We start from the raw sequence: 17753 nt of genomic DNA, 5'->3' as shown, positions 1-17753 counted from the left end.
ATTTGGGGGGGGGGCAGCTGGAGGGGGAAACCTGAAATCTTGGAAAATGCTCAGAGTGGAGAGATCGGGATGAAACTTGGTGGGTAGAGTAAGCAAATGTCGTAGATGCGCGATTGACGTAACCGGACTGGATCCACTCTCTTTGGGGAAGTTAGTGGGGATCAGTGCTTTGGCGAGTTCGGTGCTTCTGGACGTCTAGGACGATAAAAATTGGTAGGCGCGTCAGGGACATTCACAAATTGACTTGATAAAGTCGATTTCCCCGATTCGAACATCTGAGGGAGCTGAAGGGAGAGGAAAAATTAGAAAAAATGAGGTATTTTTAACTTACGAGTGGGTGATCGGATCTTAATTAATTTTGATAAGGACCTCGTGTCTCAGAGCTCTTATGTTAAATCCCAACCGGCATGAAGCCTCTGATTTTCCTTTCAAATTAATCTATTGATTCTTAGAAGTTTGCTAGAGCTCATACCATATGAGCTTTTAGCTCTTCCGACTTCGTCACAAGTGCCATACGAGCTCTTAGCTCTTGTTCTTATCGAAATGAGAAATTAGGAACTGCATTCCAAATCAGTTTCTCACCCGTCATTGCAGAAAGTGCCCCTTTATGTGATTAGATAAAAAGAACACCTTTTTTCAACTGAAAGTAGAGAGCAGCATTAAAACGTAAAACGAACAAAAATTATTGCGTATATGAGGGGGATTGCCCCCTCCTCAACACCTCGATCTTTATGCTAAGGTTTTTAGTACTTAAAAAAAGCTTCTTATTGTTCTAATTAAGCGAATATAGTGTTTCAGGAGTCGTTCTTAAGGAATCTAGACAAAATTCAAACTTTAGCGGAAAGGACGAAGTGTTGAGGAAGAGCAACCCCCCTCGTATGCGCAATAATTTCTGCTCGCTTTCAGTTCTGATTTTGCGTTTTACATTCAGTTGAAAAAACTTATTTTTTGTTGAATTTTTGATCGTTGTTACAATAACGATACACTCTAACGTTACAATAACGTTACAACTAACGATTACAATAACGTTGTTACAATTTGATTGTTGTTACAATAACGCCACGGAAACATTTTTTCTCTCAATCAGGGATTTATGCACTAGACCAGCGGCTCTCAAAGTGTGGCACGCGTACCTATTGGGGGTACGAAAAAAGGGAACACGCGGCCCATCAACAAAAAAAATATTTAACAACCCTTTAACTCTAAAAGTGGTAATTGTGTTTATATTTTGCCTACAGTTTGCATAGTACCAGTACCCAATAAGGGGTGTCTAAAATGTTTTGTGGGTAAAAAGGGGTACAGTGCCTAAATAAGTTTGAGTACCACTGCTATAAGAAATTCGTCCTAGGTCATGCTTTCTCTTTGCCGACTCAATTGTACGCGTGGAGATGTTAAGGGTACTTGTGCGGGGTAAGCTTTCACTAGGATTGAATTGTCTAGACCAGTGGTTCTCATTTTCATTTTTTTTAAGTTTTTTATGTTTTTTTAAACTTTTGTATTTTTGGAATAATATGCCCTGTTCATTTGAAATTTGCTTAGTTCTGATTTAAAGTTTAACTCCATGCTATTTATTTTATATGTTGTTGGTTTTTTTCGGAGTGTTAGTTTTTTAATTCTACGAATTTTATCATTTTTGCTTTTTACTTTCTGTGTTATCTGTTTTTTTTTCTTTTTCTTTTTATTCGGGTTGTTTCACTCTTATTTTCACTCAAAAATTATGAACATGTATCCTGGAGACTTCCCGAGGATTTTTTCTTGAGAACAATCCCTTTTCCTTCATAAGGAGATTTAGAGATTTTTTTATTCTTCTATTTGCTTTTTTTCTTTTTAGTTTCGGCGTTGTTTGTTTTGTCTTTTTATTTTTATTTGGTTTGTTTCATTCGCGTTTTGCTCAGAAAATATGATATACCGTTTGATTCAATTCATTTTTGATACTGAAAAGGGCTTGTTAAACTTCAAGGAAAGTGCAGACATTTGGTCTTTTTGTTACCCCTTAGGACAATATCTCTAACCGATATTTTGAGGTACCCATTTGGTACTTTCTCTGTGGAAGTTCAATTTTGTACGAGGGGGAATCTTCGACAGGGGGAATTATCCAGGGGTAAAATTTCTGGGGGAATTCTCCTGGGGGAAGGGACGCTTAGGAGGTCAAGTTTTTGATTGAGGGAGGAGGACTGGTCATTCAGATGGACAATAGGGCTCATATTTTAGTTTGTTTCAACTAAACATTACATTTTATGTTTAGACAAGATATTCGGTAATAAAATGCATTAGGTAAGACCTTGTGTGGAATGGTTATGACAGTCATCTTTATTTTATTTAAACATAAAATTGCAAACCGACGTATAGGATGATTTTTTAGTGGGGACGCCCTATCACACCTTTCTCTCGAATTTGTTGTTGAAGTCAGGAGGCTAAATCTCCCTTTCATATTTATTTTGAATGCATCTTATGGAAAGTTTAGAAGCTTGGGATCAAAGGCAAACGTTTTTAAATGCTAGACCCCCTCCCCCTTTCAATAAACTTTGATAATCATCTTTTAATACGTAATACGTGCCTATGCAATTTTTCATAAATGTTAGTACTAGTAAAGCCTTTTAGTTTAAAGTGATTGGCTATTTTTGAATATTTGCTTAACAGTATTTTGGTCCTAGTAAGAGAAATTGTTCGGTTGCTACATATAATGGCAGAAGTTGGCACGCTTGAATGAGCCATCAATGAAAGAAAAACTTCTTGAAAGAAAAATAACCAAGGTCAGGCCGAGCTTAATAGGGGTGTTTTCAGAAAGTGTTTGTAGTTTAAAAAACTACACTAGTTTTTTGACGTTGATCTATAAGCTTAGTGATTATTAAATTTGGGATCAACATAAAACTGATTTTTTTTTTTTTATGTTTATTTTCGGCGGAAATTCTGTTTTTACATTTTCGGTTATTAATCACACGGGTTGCTGTTTAATCACAGTTCATTACTTTGGAAAATACAACAAATACCATTAAAAATTAATAGCAGCTAAAACGTCGATACAAATTTTTGTTTTTTGTTTTATTAACATAAGTTTGTGTTAAACATTGAGCTAAAGTAGAATAACCACTATTACCACCAATAAGTAAATTTTTGTAATTTTCTCGAAATAGTCCACGTTTTGTGTTCTAACCAAGCCCTAATTGTCTTATAATAAGTTAGAGGTATTTCTAAGAAAACGAATCTTCCTAATTTTAGGAATTGGATTCAAATCAGAAATCGGAATTCAAAAATCGGAATTGAAAAATTCGGAAACTGAGTTTCAGAAATTGCCCTATTACAGGATGGATATCAGAAATACTTAGTTCCTTAATCCTTAATCCAAATCAATAACCTACTTGTTTTTGAATGTTTTTAGTTGGCAGTTCAGCAGTGCACAGTGCACGTTACTGCACGTGCAGTGCAGCAGTGCACTTGCAGTTACTGCACTTGCAGTGCAGCAGTACGCTTGCAGTTACTGCACTTGCAGTGCAGCAGTTCACTTGCAGTGCAGCACTCCTGCACTTGCAGTGCAGCAGTGCACGTTACTGGCTTTTGTCAATTAGGTCGTGCTAATGAACTGTAAGTAAGGAGTAAGCAGTACAAATAGTAAACAAAATTGCAAAAAAAAGCAGTTTTGATAGCAATAAAATACATCAAAAGAACTGGTTTCTTATGATGATTAAATAAAAAATTCGAGTTTTTCTAACCAAACGTAAGGAGCAATGTTAAAACTTAAAACGAACACAAATTAATACGTATATGAGAGGGGTCGCTCCTCCTCAATACCTTGCTCTTTTCGCTAAAATTTTTCTTAGTATTTTAGAAAGATTTCCTTATTATTCTAATTAAACGAACAGTTTTCGGTAACAGTTCTTAAAGAATTGGGACAGATTTCAAACTTTAGCACAAAAAGCAAAGTATTGAGGAGAGGATGAACCCCCTCATCTACGCAATAATTTCTATTTGTTTCAAGTTTTAATGTCACTACTTACTTCAATTGAAAAAACTTGTTTTCTTTATTTAATTTCTGATCTTTTTTGGGTAATTTCTGATCTTATAGGTTCAGGAATGCCAGGAAATCCCCTCTTCTCGTGGATTTATCCTCTAGACAATTCAATTCTGGCGAAAATATACCTCGGACAATTACCCTTAACAAATCCACCCGTAAAATTAAGTCGGTAATGAGAAAATAGGACATAAGAAGAATTTGATATAGATATTCTGGCAAATTCCCCTAGTGTAAAATTTCTCCTGAAATATTCCCTCCTTGGAAACTTCCTTTGCATCGAATATTATCCCCTTGGAGAATCCCACCAGCAGAAAATCTGCCCTCCCAGAAAAATGTATGCATACTTCCCATTAACAAATACTATACGTAAACAATGGACAAATTTCGCAACTTAGATCTTTCCCCACAGGCTTTAGGGAATTGCTAAATCTCCAATGGCATAGTTATTCGGCCTTTCAACTATGCTAAACAAATAGCCTATCCCAAAATTTTGATCGGACCATTTTGAGAAAAAAGGGTGTGGGAGGGGGCCTAGTTGCCCTCCAACATTTTTGGTCACTTAAATTCCGTTTTAATTCCCATTCGAATGAGCCCTTTCACGATATTCTAGGACCACTAGGGCGATGCGATCACACCTGGGAAAAAAAATCAATAAATAAACATGTAAACGTGATCTTTCTTCTGGTAAAAAAAATTACAAAATTCTGCATTTTTCAGATAGGAGCTTGAAACCTCGACAGTAGAGTTCTCTGATAAGCCAAATCTGATGGTGTGATTTTTATTCGAGAATCAGGCAAATCTTTTTCAGGCTCATAACCTTTGGTGGGTAAGGCTAAACTTAATAAAACTAGCATATTTCAAATCACCATAAAAATTCGATTCTTTTCATGTACCTACTGGTATCTAGAGTACCTACTAGTTTTTTAGAGTTTCAGTCACTATTGAGCCGGGTCTATCCTTACTTACAGTTTGTTACCAGGAATTGTTTGATGACTGTAGAAACAAAAGGTGTTTTCAAGTGAAAGTAAAGAATGTTATTTATAACGCTTAGAAAGAACAGAAATTATTCCTTAAATGAGAGGGAGGAGCTGCTCCCCCTTTAACCCCGGCTCTTTACACTGAAGTCTTTTAGTACCATACCAAAAGCATTTCCGCCTTTTAAAACATTTGAAAGGAAATTTTATTGCTAAAAACGAATGTATAGCAATAATATTCTCAATTCTTGAGGTGTTGTGAAAAATACTTTTATCCCATTCAAATTGCCTTCGTACTTAAGCAGTCATTCCAATAATAATATAAAATAAAAAAACAAGCTTTTTAACTGAAAGTAAGGAGCGACATTAAAATTTAAGACGAAGAGAAATTATTTCGTGTATGAAAGGGGCTGTCCCCTACTCAGCGCCCTGCTCTTTACGCTAGGATTTTTCATTGTTTTAAAAAGTAGAGCTGTGAAAAAGAGTCAAACTTTAGCGTAAAGAGTGGTGCGTTGAGGAGGGGACAGCCCCTTTCATATACGGAATAATTTCTGTTCGTTTTAAGTTTTAATGTCGCTCCTTACTTTCAGTTAAAAAACTTGCTTTTTATTTTATTTCTGAATGTTTTTGATTTAATGCAGATTTTGATTTTGGCTCATCCTATAAGAATAGTTAAAACGAAATTTACATATTAATTTTACTTATTTTTGCTAAATGACTTTCTCAAAGTTTTCATCAGACGATTTTGAGAACGAGGGGCGGGGGAGGGGCCTAGTTGCCCCCTCAATTTTTTGGTTACTTAAAAAGGCCACTAGAACTTTTAATTTTGTTTGCGAACGTTTTTATTAGTAAATAAATATACGTATCTTACGAATTAACTTACGTAACGAACTTCTATATTCATATATTTTTATTACGTATCTGAAGGGTTTTGCCCCTTCGTCAATACCTCGCTCTTTACAGTAAAGTTCGAATATTATTCAAATTCTTTAAAAATGACCCCTGAATCACAAAGGCCGTTTAATTAGAATAAATAGCTCTTTTGATATTCTAAAAATACTTCAGTGTAAAGAGTGAGGTATTTAGGAGGGGACGAAGCTCCTCTTATACGTAATAATTTCTATTCGTCATAAGCTGTAATGTTGGTCCATGCTTTCAGTCGAAAACTTTTTTTTTTTAATTTAATTTCTCATTTTTTTTAAATAATCCTGGAAAATTCAGCGCCCCCTTCATGAAAATTTTTTCTCCCATGATAAAATTCTCCATGGAAAGATCCTTCCACGTATCCCCCCCCCACCACCAGAAAAAATCCACCTTGAAAACGTTTGTATACTTCCCAATAAGAAATACTGTATGTAAACAATGGGCAAAGTTCACAACTTGCAGCCCTTCCCCCGGGGACTGCGGGGGATTAGGTCGTTCTCAAATACATAGCTATTAAATTTTTCAAATATGTTGAACAAAATGGTTATCTCAAAATTTTGATCCGGTTACTTTGGGAAAAAATGAGCTTGGGAGTGGGCCTAGTTGCCCTCCAATTTTTTTGGTCGCTAGAACTATAGGGCACTAGAACTTTTAACTTCCGTTGGAATGAGACCTTTCGTGATATTCTAGGACCACTGGGTCGAAACGATCACCCCTGAAAAAAAAACAAAAAAAAAATAAATAAACACGTATCCGTCATCTTTCTTTCTGGCAAAAATACAAAATTCTATATTTTTAGGAGCTTGACATTTTTAGGACATTAGAAGCTTGAAACCTTCACTTTTGGGTTCTGTGATACGCTGAATCTGATGGCGTGATTTTCATTAAGATTCTTTTACTTTTAGGGGGTGTTTCCCTCTTTTTTCGAAAATAACGCAAATAATATAGGCTCGTAACTTTCGAATGGTAAGAATAAACTTGACGAAACTTATATATTTAAAATTAGTATTAAAATCTGATTCTTTTGATTTATCTATTGGTAACAAAATTCCATTTTTTAGAGTTTCGGTAACTATTGAGCAGTTTCACTCCTTACTACAGTTCGTTACCGCGAACTGTTTGATTTAATCGTTTTAAGTTTATATATTGCTCTTTAATTTCATCTGTATTTTTGCATTGTTTGTTCATATAAGATTCAAACTAGTGGCTCAATTTTCTTCTTATCTGTTTCCCATGCTCTTTGAGTATAGCACGAATTGCTTGAATTGGTTTTACTTAATCTTTATATTCTTTGATTGCACTTGAAAAACAAAACAAAAAACGAAACAAACAAGAGGTACTATAGCCTACGCTACCCAAGAACGTCAAAGACGTTCTTGACGTTAAAGAAACGTCAGAGACGAATGACGTCATAACGACAAATTTCTGTATTAAGTAGGGCTTAAGAGTATAGAACTCAGGATAATAAAACTAAAAATGTAATCTAACTTTATTAAAAGAATCAAGCAAAACAAGCATAAATACCCCCCTTTCATAAATACTATACATCTAACCAACAAGAACCGTTCCCGCTCCTGGATTTACATTTCCTTGAGTGATACCCGAGATGCCACCTCCTTGTCCTACAATCAGTTGTGGAAGCCCATTCCCTTGAGTGATACTGGAGAGACCGTTTCCTTGTCCTACGACGAGTTGTGGAAGTCCATTTCCTTCTCCTTGTCCAAATGGAAGCTCTACACAGCCCAACATAAACTTACAGGCATACCAAATACCATTCTCGTGCTTCAAATATTTAAAGAAAAATCTAGGATTTGGGGTTGGGACTTGACCTTGGAATCCTACACTTTGGGGTTGTTGATATAGCTGGGCTGTCTGGTAGCTTGGGCTGTATTGATCTTGCTGAATTATAGCTGGGATTTGACCTTTGAATCCTGCGAATTGTGGTCTTCGATAGATCTTAGCTGTCTGGTAGCTTGGGTTGCTGTGCTGAACTGCAAATGGGTTTAGAAGGTAAACGGGTTGAGCTCTAAATTGTTCATACTGTGCAATTTGTGGTGCAAATAAGTTCTGCTGCTGAGGAATAACCCTGAAAATTTGGCTTTGTGCAGGCTTAGGCTGTTTTTGGATTAAAAATTGTCTGAAACTAGTATCAGTGTTCTCTTGCTGATCTTCCTGCTCAACTGGACTGTCACCAACAGCTTCATCATCCTTTTGCTGATCTTCCTGCTCTACTGGAGTGTCATCAACAACTATAAGAAATAAATAGAAAAATATATAAATAGAAAGGATTGAAAAATATATAGAGGGGATAGTGAAGGAGTGCGATTGACTCTTGCCATGATGAAGAAAACTGCAGTCCCCTTTCTTGGACTAAAGGGTAACCCAAATTGTATAAAGATTATCCTATTCGGTAATCCATTTGGAACGAAACAAAATAAGGTCGTTCTCGACGGGGCTGGGAAGAAATCCTAAGGAAGAATTTAAAGAAAATCGGAGCTTCATGGGAGGGGTACTGAAGTTTCGAATAGACTGGGGTGGAGGAGTAGCGTACGCAGCTGTGTTGTTCTTAGTTGGCCTGGTGCTGCAGTAAGTTGTTAGTAGTAATAAAACCAGTTCAAACCCTTTCCCGTGCCAGACACAAGCGAGTGATTTAATTTCAATTGGGCAAAGGATTTCAAAATTCCATAAAATTGTTAAAATACACATAATTGAAAAATCTGGCTGGTTTGTACCAAAAAAACTTGTGTACATATCTACTTGGTGTATTGTCATTTAGATGTTTATACCCCATTAAATAATTGTGTGTCAATGCTTCATAATGCTTTATGGGCAGTCTTGACAGGAACACAATTAGTGCTAGGATAAACATACTTTGAACATGCAAGCCCTTCTCCCTGTCTTATGGCCAAGCCGTTCCTTCTTTGACCTTTCTTGTTTGATTATTTGAAGATGTGCAATTTACATGCAATTCTAAGCCCTATGCCAGCTTTGATCAAACCCTTGGCCTGTATTGCCATTAAAAGATCTGAAGCCGAACTGGCCAGCCATGGCAAAACTAAAGAAATGAATATAAAGACGACAATTCTAGTTTATTTGTTATTTTAAAATTTCAATCAAATTACTTTTGTGGTTCCATGAAGGTAGCTGTCAATTTCAAAAGTAAGTAATTGTATATTATATATTTTGTGTTAGTTTATTTCAGTTTTATATATATTTTTTAGTTTTAGTTTCTAGTTTGTTTGTTTTTTTGTTTTTTTTTACGCTGAAGACGCCTTGTTGTACACGGGTGAAATGGTCGTTTGATTTTTGTTGTTTCTCTTCGTTTTCATTTACTGGTCATAAATCATTTTGTGGTCTTTATATTCATAAGTCCTCATTATATTAATTTTATAATTCATCTACCGTCATTTATATTCATTATATTCATTTGTCACCATTATATTCATTCCTTTGTCGTCATTATTTTCATTATAATCATTTGTCGTCATTCTATTTATTTCTTTATCGTCATTACATTCATTTTTTGTTTTTCTACATTTCCAAGCAAAGATCGATCAACTAATGTACCTTAGGGCTTTTTATTTTATTCAAATTCAAGAAAAAAAATATTAACGTAATAATTTGCCAAAGACTCTTAGAAAATAATTTGTAGAAGTTTTTTTCCATTATGAATTCCGAAGCCTTTTTTCTTGCTTTCTTCTGATATCGATAACGAAATGAACTGGAACAACTAAAGGCATCTTTGTTTAATTAGAAAGGCTCGCTATAAACTAAAACTGAATAATAAAGAAAATACAGCCATTTTTTATAGCAATAATTTATGTAAAATCAACTTACATAAATACAACCATTTATATTTCTCATGGACTCTAACATGAGGCGAAAATAAGCCAATCGTTACCGATTAAACTACTAAAATAAGGGATAGGGATTCGAAAAAAGCACTGTATGAAAAGGGAAGTCATGGATGAAAACTGATTTGGCGGTCAGGTTTTTAAAATACTTTTGACAGAGCTATTGCTGGGTAGGCTAATTTATATTTTCTGACTAATGCTGAGTTTTGGGTCCAAGGGGGGTAAATAAAAAAAAATACATGTACTATTGGAGCATTCATCCAAAAATCAAATTCAAAGAAATACCTAGTTAATTTTGGAATTTTTTTTTACATATAGTATAACCGTTTTCTTGACTTGACTTTTTTGTTAATTAATCTTTGTTTTACTTTGAATTTAGGACGAAAATCCCATTTGAACAAGTATATTTGTTCTAGCCCAGTCCTAGTTAATATTTTTTCATTTTCCTACTCTCATGGCTATTAGAGATGATTGAGTATGAAGGAATTTATTTTTACAAAAAGTAAGAGAAAAAACGGGTTTTAATTTAAATAAACAGTGAAACAGAACAAAAAATAGAAACTACACGTTCCGGAGCCTTTTTTCAGTGGAACAGATTTATAAGAATAAGTATTTAAAAAAGAATAAAATCATCTAAAGAAAACGAAAACTAACACACAAGAGTGTAAAATTTGATCCATTGACTTCGGGAAAAAATGAGCTTGGGAGGGGGCCTTGTTGCCCTCTAAATCTTTCGTTCACTTAAAAAGGGCACTAGAACTTCTGATTTGCGTTAGAGGGTAAATTAAGAGAAAAACGGGTTTGATTTAAATAAACAGTGGAATAAAACCAAAAATAGAAACTTTACGTCCGGGAACCTCTTTCAGCGGAAAAAAAAATTATGAAAAAATATTTCAAAATGAATAAAATTATTTAAATAAAACAAAAACTAACACACAAGCGAAAAAAAAATACAACTCACATTTTAAACGCTTTCATAACTGTAAATAACGTAACCTAATTGTCTGTCTAATCACAAACAAGACAAATGAATGTCTGTAATATACATACATAATTATCCTCTTTAAAATCAGATTGACAAACGAAATATTTTATTCAGACAGTTGCAAATATTTTATTCTTGTGAGTGATTAGCCAGACAATTGAAAACTATGGTCAAAAGATCAAAAATTGTCATGAAAACGGGAGTACCTTCTAGAACAGCTTTATCATCACTGCTTCTATTTTCAGGTTCTAGGGCCAAAGATGCTCCTAATATACATAATAAAACTGCTACCTAAAAAAAAAATATTAAAAAGCATGCTTTAAGATATGAAACGTACTAACAAAAGATATTGACTATTGACTATTTTATTTACGGAAGTTAATAAATTAAACACAACAACCGCCCAAGGAAGGTACAATGCGCCTCATAAAAGACGACTGTAGCCCTTTAACTCTTGACCAAGTACTCAGTCCAATAAAACAAAAAATACTCTCTCTCACAGTAACTCTTTCTAAAAAAGAAGCATATAAAAATGTTAAGGTACGGAAGTAGTTAAATTTCGTTAATTCGTTTACTGTTAGTTAATTTTGTCCATAAATTTTCAAACAAAACAAAGACAACAAGTTGTTTAAACCGAACTAATTTCAAAGTGAACAAGCAGAACAACTATTCATTCGGAACAAATCAGCTCAGAAGGTAATTTGACCTTATGAAGGGTTAAACCGAACTGAGACATTCATAATTTATATTTATATGAAAGGAAAATAGGCTCTTTAAACCTCCATCCACAGCCCGCCTAGAAATCATACTATGCATAGATCTTAAGCTTAAGACGGAAATTTCAAGGGTTCAGAAAAATTTCAGGGGGATAGCAGGTATGAGTCAAAGGTGGTGTTAAACTTGCGACAGGGTTGTCCAAACCAAGATAAACGAAGGCGGTTGGTTATAGTTTTGGAATCTCACTTCTGTTTGAAAACAAATTCCTGTTAAATCTTGACACAATGGGTTTATCTTGTCTTTAATCTCGACAAAACTTGACACCGATTTGTTAAGAAATCATAAATGGAATGCAAGTGGGAGTGGGAAGAGTAAACAGAGGTCTATACATGACCTTGTCATGAAATATGTTAAAAATTAGAAGAAAATATACCATAGACAAAAAAAATGTATAAGATGCTGAAGCTATTGCTTCTGTTTCCTCTATTTTTGGACTGAGCTGTGGATTCTTATCTTCGCATGCTGTTCTTGAAACAAAAGTTTTCCTGGGGCCTTTATTTCCCAAGACGTATGTTTTTTTTTTTTTACTTAGGTAAGGGATATAATCCAAATTTTGGCTTAATAGTTAAAGTCTTTCGCTAAAAACTAAATATAGCTAGGGTTTTCCGGTGTGATGGCCCTTAAGAAATTTTGACCCTAGCACCTCAAAAGAAACACCTCAAAAGAAGCACCTTGAAAGAATGCAATCAGTATATATGATTGCATAAGAGCCACTTGGCGGTGTTTTTTCAAATCATCGCCAATAATTTACGTATCTAAATAGGAATGTACGTAGAGAGAAGTGGAACCTTCAGGGTTGGGCCCTTAAAATACCTTTGTTCTCACTAATATTTCAATGTTTTTAGTAAAATTCTTCATTTGATTGTTTGTTTTATGTGATTCTACGGTGATACTATTTCATCTGTTTTAATTTATAGTGTCTACGATCTTCCTCATAAACGAATTTGGGTTATAGGTATGCGAAATTACGTATGCTCAATTCAATACATTTATAATTTAGAGTAAGAAATAAAGGTAAGATTTCCTACTACACTAGAACAGACGAACCAAAAAAGGCTCTAAAAGTTATTTTTTTTTAGGTTTTTTTTGTTATTGTTGTGTGTTTTGTTGTTGTATATGACTGAGCAGCTTCATATGCACTGTTGATGAAATTATTTAACTTCAACCTGCTATGAACAGCCTCATTATATTTCTCAGCCATGGGCTCCCAAGGTTGAGAAGCCTAGTTACCATTTTCAGACTGCAATTCATTTTTGATGAAACGAGCAAAATATTTTTAAGTTTGCATTACCAAAAATTTAAACATAGTTTTTAGTTTACACAATAAACTCAGTACAGGGTATATTTCAGAGGGAGTCAAACATTTCTGATAGTAGGCGATATACAAAGGTAGGTGAGATATACTGAAAATATTAGAACTCATTCTAACAAAAATTAGTAACGCAGATGTACAAAAGTATATTCCAGAAGGGATAGAACATTTCTGCTAGAAGACTGAGATTTGAAAAGATAAAGAAATGGGTGAGATGTCGTGAAAATAGGCTGTGCGAAGTTAAAAAATGGTGAAAGTTTTGAGATTTCGAGTGAGTGAGAAACAGGTCCTAACGTTATGCCTACGTGCTTATTCTCCTTTCGATAAATTACAAAATATTCAGGGCTGGAGCCAACTTTCTACAAAGGGAAGCCACCTATATTAGTTTTGGTCATTAAAGAAGCCACAGATGTTCACCAGCCCAATAGCCCCGCGAGGTCGCAACATGCTCTTGGCTTGTTTATATATTAATTATACAAAATAAAGATTTGGAAGACGAAAACATAAGAAATTGGGTCCGTTTGGCACTCATCGATCTAGTTGCCTAACAAAGTCTTATTGCTCCCTTCATTCGTTCATACATATATTACTACTACTACTGCTACTACTAATAACTCACTGCAGCACCAAGCCGCCTGAGGCCAACATAACTACACACGCTCCTCCTCCAACCTAATCTATTTAAAGCCTCCCTCTTTACACCCTCCCAGGAAGTTCCCATTTCCTTCAAATCTTTATTTATGACATCCTCCCAACCCAGACAACGACGACCTGCTTTCCATGTAGCCCCAGATAGTTGGCCAAAAATGACAATCTTCGGTAATCTGTCATCCTTCATCCGTAGAACGTGGCCTAGCCATCTCAACCTTACTTTCATCATAGCCCTAGAAAGCGGGATTGAACCACATTTTTCGTACAGTCTACTGTTTGAAATACGGTCAGTCAGCCGGGTACCCAGAACAATCCGTAGGCAATTTCTCTGGAAAACATCTAGTAAATTGTCATCTGCTTCTCGGAGCGCCCATGCTTCAGAACCATATTTGACCACTGTCATCACTGTAGCTTCCAATATTCTAATCTTGGTTTGTAGGCTTATCTTTCTATTCTTCCAAACCTTTTTTTAACTGTGAAAAAACACCCTGGGCCTTAGCTATTCTACTTTTAACATCTTCACTGCTCCCACCGTCTTTACTAATAATACTACCAAGGTAACTGAAGCTCCCAACCTGATCAATCTTTTCGTTACCTAATGTCACCTGTTCATCTTCACTTATTCCTAGCCTTAGTGACTTAGTCTTCTTAACATTAATTTTCAAGCCTATTTTAGCACCCTGAACTCGCAAAACCTCTAAAACTTCATTCATTTTGCTCACACTTTCATCTAATATGCTTAAATCATCAGCATAATATAAGTCCAGGAGCGTTTTTCCTCCCCATTTGATTCCGTGGTCTCCACTTATTTTAATATATTTCCCACCAAAATCTGTAAATATTTTTAGAAATTTCAGGATTGGAACAAAGCGTCCACAAAGCGGAGCTACGCATATTAAGTTTGGCTGATTAAGGGGGATGTATGTAATCATCAGCCTAGTTGCCCCGCCCGGTTTCTTTATCAAGTATTCATGACAAAGATTCTAGTAAACAGAATTATAAGAGATTAAGTCTATTGAAGGTAAATTAACGAAAAGATACATTTTCATAAGACTAGTATAACACCCTCAGGTGTTAATATATAGATTATTAAAAATAAAGGCTCTGTAAATTACAAGTATAAAAAGTTACAACGAACCAATTTCATTTTCAGTATATTTGCCACCAAAGTCCGTATCGACACTGAAAAACAATTTTTAAGGAGATATTTTGTTATAGCGATGTTGTAACATGGAAATCAAGTCTTTGATGACCCCATATCCAGTTTGCTGGAGTTGCCATTTTTTGGGCGGGTATCTTCTCCATCCTATGAATAAGCTAAAGTGTGGGTTCGGGTCAGAAATTTTAACCTGTCCGAATATGGTTTTTACAAGCACTTTGTTGCGTTTTTTGTGTCTATTAATTGTGCGAATTCGTGTTTGCAAAGTCAAGACAAATTTTTTCTCTTTTTCGTTGCTATTACTTGTACGAAAAAGCATGTTTAGATAAATCTAAACTTCCCTGTGAGGATTCTTGCCTTTCGGGGCTTTGGTGAGCAGCTTGTCCCAAGCCAGGAAAAGGAGGATGGTTGGGGGATAGACTAATCCCCATAAAACACTACTGATCCGTGAAAGGACAACGATAAACCTCGGACTCAATTCGATCTCATTCAAAAAGACCAAACTCATCAAGTTTGGTTCCAAACTATGATGAAAAGTAGATTAAAACACTATATTGTATTTGTTTATTATCAAAATCTACGAAAGAAACCTCTGTAAGAGAAAAGCGAAAAAAGAATTGTCACAGCGAAAACAGTATTGTCAAAGCGAAAACAAAGTGAAAACAATATTTTCACAGCGAAAACAAAGCGAAAACAGTATTTTCACTGCGAAAACAAAGCAGAAACAATAAGCCGCTAGAAATGTATACTAATTAGACGCATGCACAGAATTTTTTTTTTTAGGGATACTGAAAAGACCTGAATAAAATGTGCAGAGAAATTCAGAATGAGCTCATCATTAAGAGGGGATTATGGGATCCAAAAATCCCTGTGCGAGCCCCTGACACTAATTGTACACTAAGCTATAGATTTTAACTTGTTTCACCTTATGTTATGATTAAATAAAAATAAACCCTCCCCAATACCTTGCTTTAGAGTAGCTTTTTTAAAGTACTAAAAAATTTTAGCGTCAAGAGTGATGTATTGAGGAGGAGGTAACCCCTCTTAAACGGAATAATTTCTGTTCATGTTAAGTTTCAATGTTGCTCCTTGCTTTCAATTGAAAAAATGTTTTTCAATTTAATTTCTGATTGTTTTTCAGATAATACCGGGAAATTCAGTTCCTCTCCATGGAAAGTTCCCCTCCCACTGAAAAATCCCCCGCTCTACGTTTCTACCAATTAAAATGCCCCCTGACAATTCCATCTCGCTGGAAATTCTCCTCGTAAAACTTCTTGCGAACGATTCCGCCTGAAAACTACTGCTACCACAGTCCCAATGATGTGTCCTTGACGATTAGTCTTGACGATTAGTGTTTGTTTCATACTTTTTGCTGTTCCCAGTCATGTGCCTATTACACGCTAGACAATCCTGACAAGAAGACAATCACCACTCGATGTGGTTTTCTTAAGCTCTTTTCATCATCATCATCGTTTCATTATTACTTCATTATTACAAACGTGAAAGGGTTTCTTGGCCCAGAAAACATGGCTTGTAGTGGGCCATTAAAACATGAATGGTAATGCATGAAATGGTAACAGCTTTGAATTGAACCATTAAACCTCTCTTTACGGTGTTACATGGGCCGGCTAGTTCCAGTTGCGTCAATTGGAGAAAGAGCAGGGTTTCCTGCGCCCCTTAGCGCTTCCTGGCAAAAGAGCCAAGAAACTTAGATCAGCACCACTAATAGGGACTGTAAAGTCCAATGTCCTATTCTTTACCTTTTTTACCTTTGCCGTACCTTAGTTTTTTTGCAATTGCCTTGATAATGAAAAAATATCTTTTTTTGGAGTGTTCTCATTGAAAAATGCCCCTAAATTTTTATGAATTGATACCACTAGTTAAGCTTAAAACTTACCAAGCCTGACCACAAGAGCTAGCCTAGTCCTTTTGGTCAACAGACGATTTAGGAAAAATATTAAGGGGGCCATTCTGTTTCCATTCTTAGGACTGTTTATATTATTTATTTTGCTAAAACCAAGAAATTGTTCAGTTTAACCAAAACGAAAAGGTTGGGTTTTATGCATATAGTTCTCTTAAAAATAAGAGAGCAAGGGTTGATGTGCTCCCTACGCCAGAAACTGTACGGGAATCGATACAACACATGATAGCTAAAAATTATATGTTAACTCTCCAGCCAAATGGAAAGTGGCATTACACAGTTCACTTCATCATGGCGTATTAGTGCAGTGGTATGTAAACATGGAAATGTTCCAGTAATACAATGCCGACCTCGAAAATGCCAGAACAACCATTAATTTTTCATGGAAATAATGAACACGAAGGCAGAGATTGAGATTGATTAAGTGACTGCAATTATCATCTGTCAAGGAAGTTATTATCATTTTTGGGAAAAATAATTTGTTTTTACTCCCAAGCTACTTAGTATGGAAAGAGTTGTCTTAGAAACTTTGGAGAGGGTTTATGGCTTACGGTCTATTTGTATTTGAGTTGGGTTAATTGGGAGAGGGTTGTGGTTTATGATAAATGCAGTTTTTGTTATTCCTAATCAAAATGTTTACTGATGTCCATTACACAAAGATGGGCGGTACTAAGCACGCATAAAGCATGGACAAGGAGGAGAGATGGGTGTAATCTTCCAAATATCTCCAACTTCTCTTTTGTATAGCCGATTATGCTGCACTTCTTCTAAAATTCTGAAATTTATTTTGGAGACAGGGATTGCTCCCCATGAATGAATTTCTGCTTGCGTTACTGGATGCTGCTAAAAAAAAAATTGTATCTTGGACTGTATCGTAGAGAAAACAAAACTTCTCGAAGAAGTGGGCACAACGTCTACTTATTTATAATTTTTTTTTGCTAAGGAATTTCGTTTGATAGGAGTTAGTGTAGAAACTTCGAAAGTTGCTTATTCGATTGGAAATCAAAAATTATACTGGCCTTTTTAAGAGTCAAAGTGACTGGAGGGCAACACCACCGACGGCGCACTTTTCTGCTCCAAAGATATCCGATTAAAATTTTGAAAAGGCCATCTTTTTCAACATAGTTGAATGGTCCAAAAACTGGCTGTAAATTGGCTGTAAATTGTAAATACACCCATTGTTT

At 35.4% G+C, this 17753-nt stretch overlaps 2 protein-coding genes across 2 annotated transcripts in view; one reads left to right on the top strand and one right to left on the bottom strand.

The window, feature by feature from the left end:
- The window catches only part of LOC136038903 (uncharacterized), a 70540-nt gene that overhangs the window by 8721 nt on the left and 44066 nt on the right, over nt 1-17753 (top strand). The gene's annotated exons all lie outside the window — the stretch shown is intronic.
- LOC136038902 (uncharacterized) lies at nt 7382-14759 on the bottom strand. The gene is made up of 3 exons (XM_065722381.1): nt 14628-14759; nt 10956-11040; nt 7382-8159 (listed from the first exon to the last, which is right to left on the bottom strand). The coding sequence occupies exons 1-3, from the start codon at nt 14634-14636 to the stop codon at nt 7459-7461; spliced, it is 795 nt and encodes a 264-aa protein (XP_065578453.1). The 5' UTR covers nt 14637-14759; the 3' UTR covers nt 7382-7458.

This window comes from Artemia franciscana, chromosome 18 (genome assembly GCF_032884065.1).
Source record: "Artemia franciscana chromosome 18, ASM3288406v1, whole genome shotgun sequence".
Classification (NCBI taxonomy): domain Eukaryota; kingdom Metazoa; phylum Arthropoda; class Branchiopoda; order Anostraca; family Artemiidae; genus Artemia; species Artemia franciscana.
Note: the sequence above shows the minus strand (reverse complement) of the source record. Positions and strands in the feature narration are given on the sequence as shown.

Coding starts and splice junctions, on each gene's coding strand:
- LOC136038902 (XM_065722381.1), bottom strand. Junction 8,160..10,955: donor TGATAAAGCTGTTCTAGAAG/GTACTCCCGTTT, acceptor TATTTCTTATAG/TTGTTGATGACACTCCAGTA.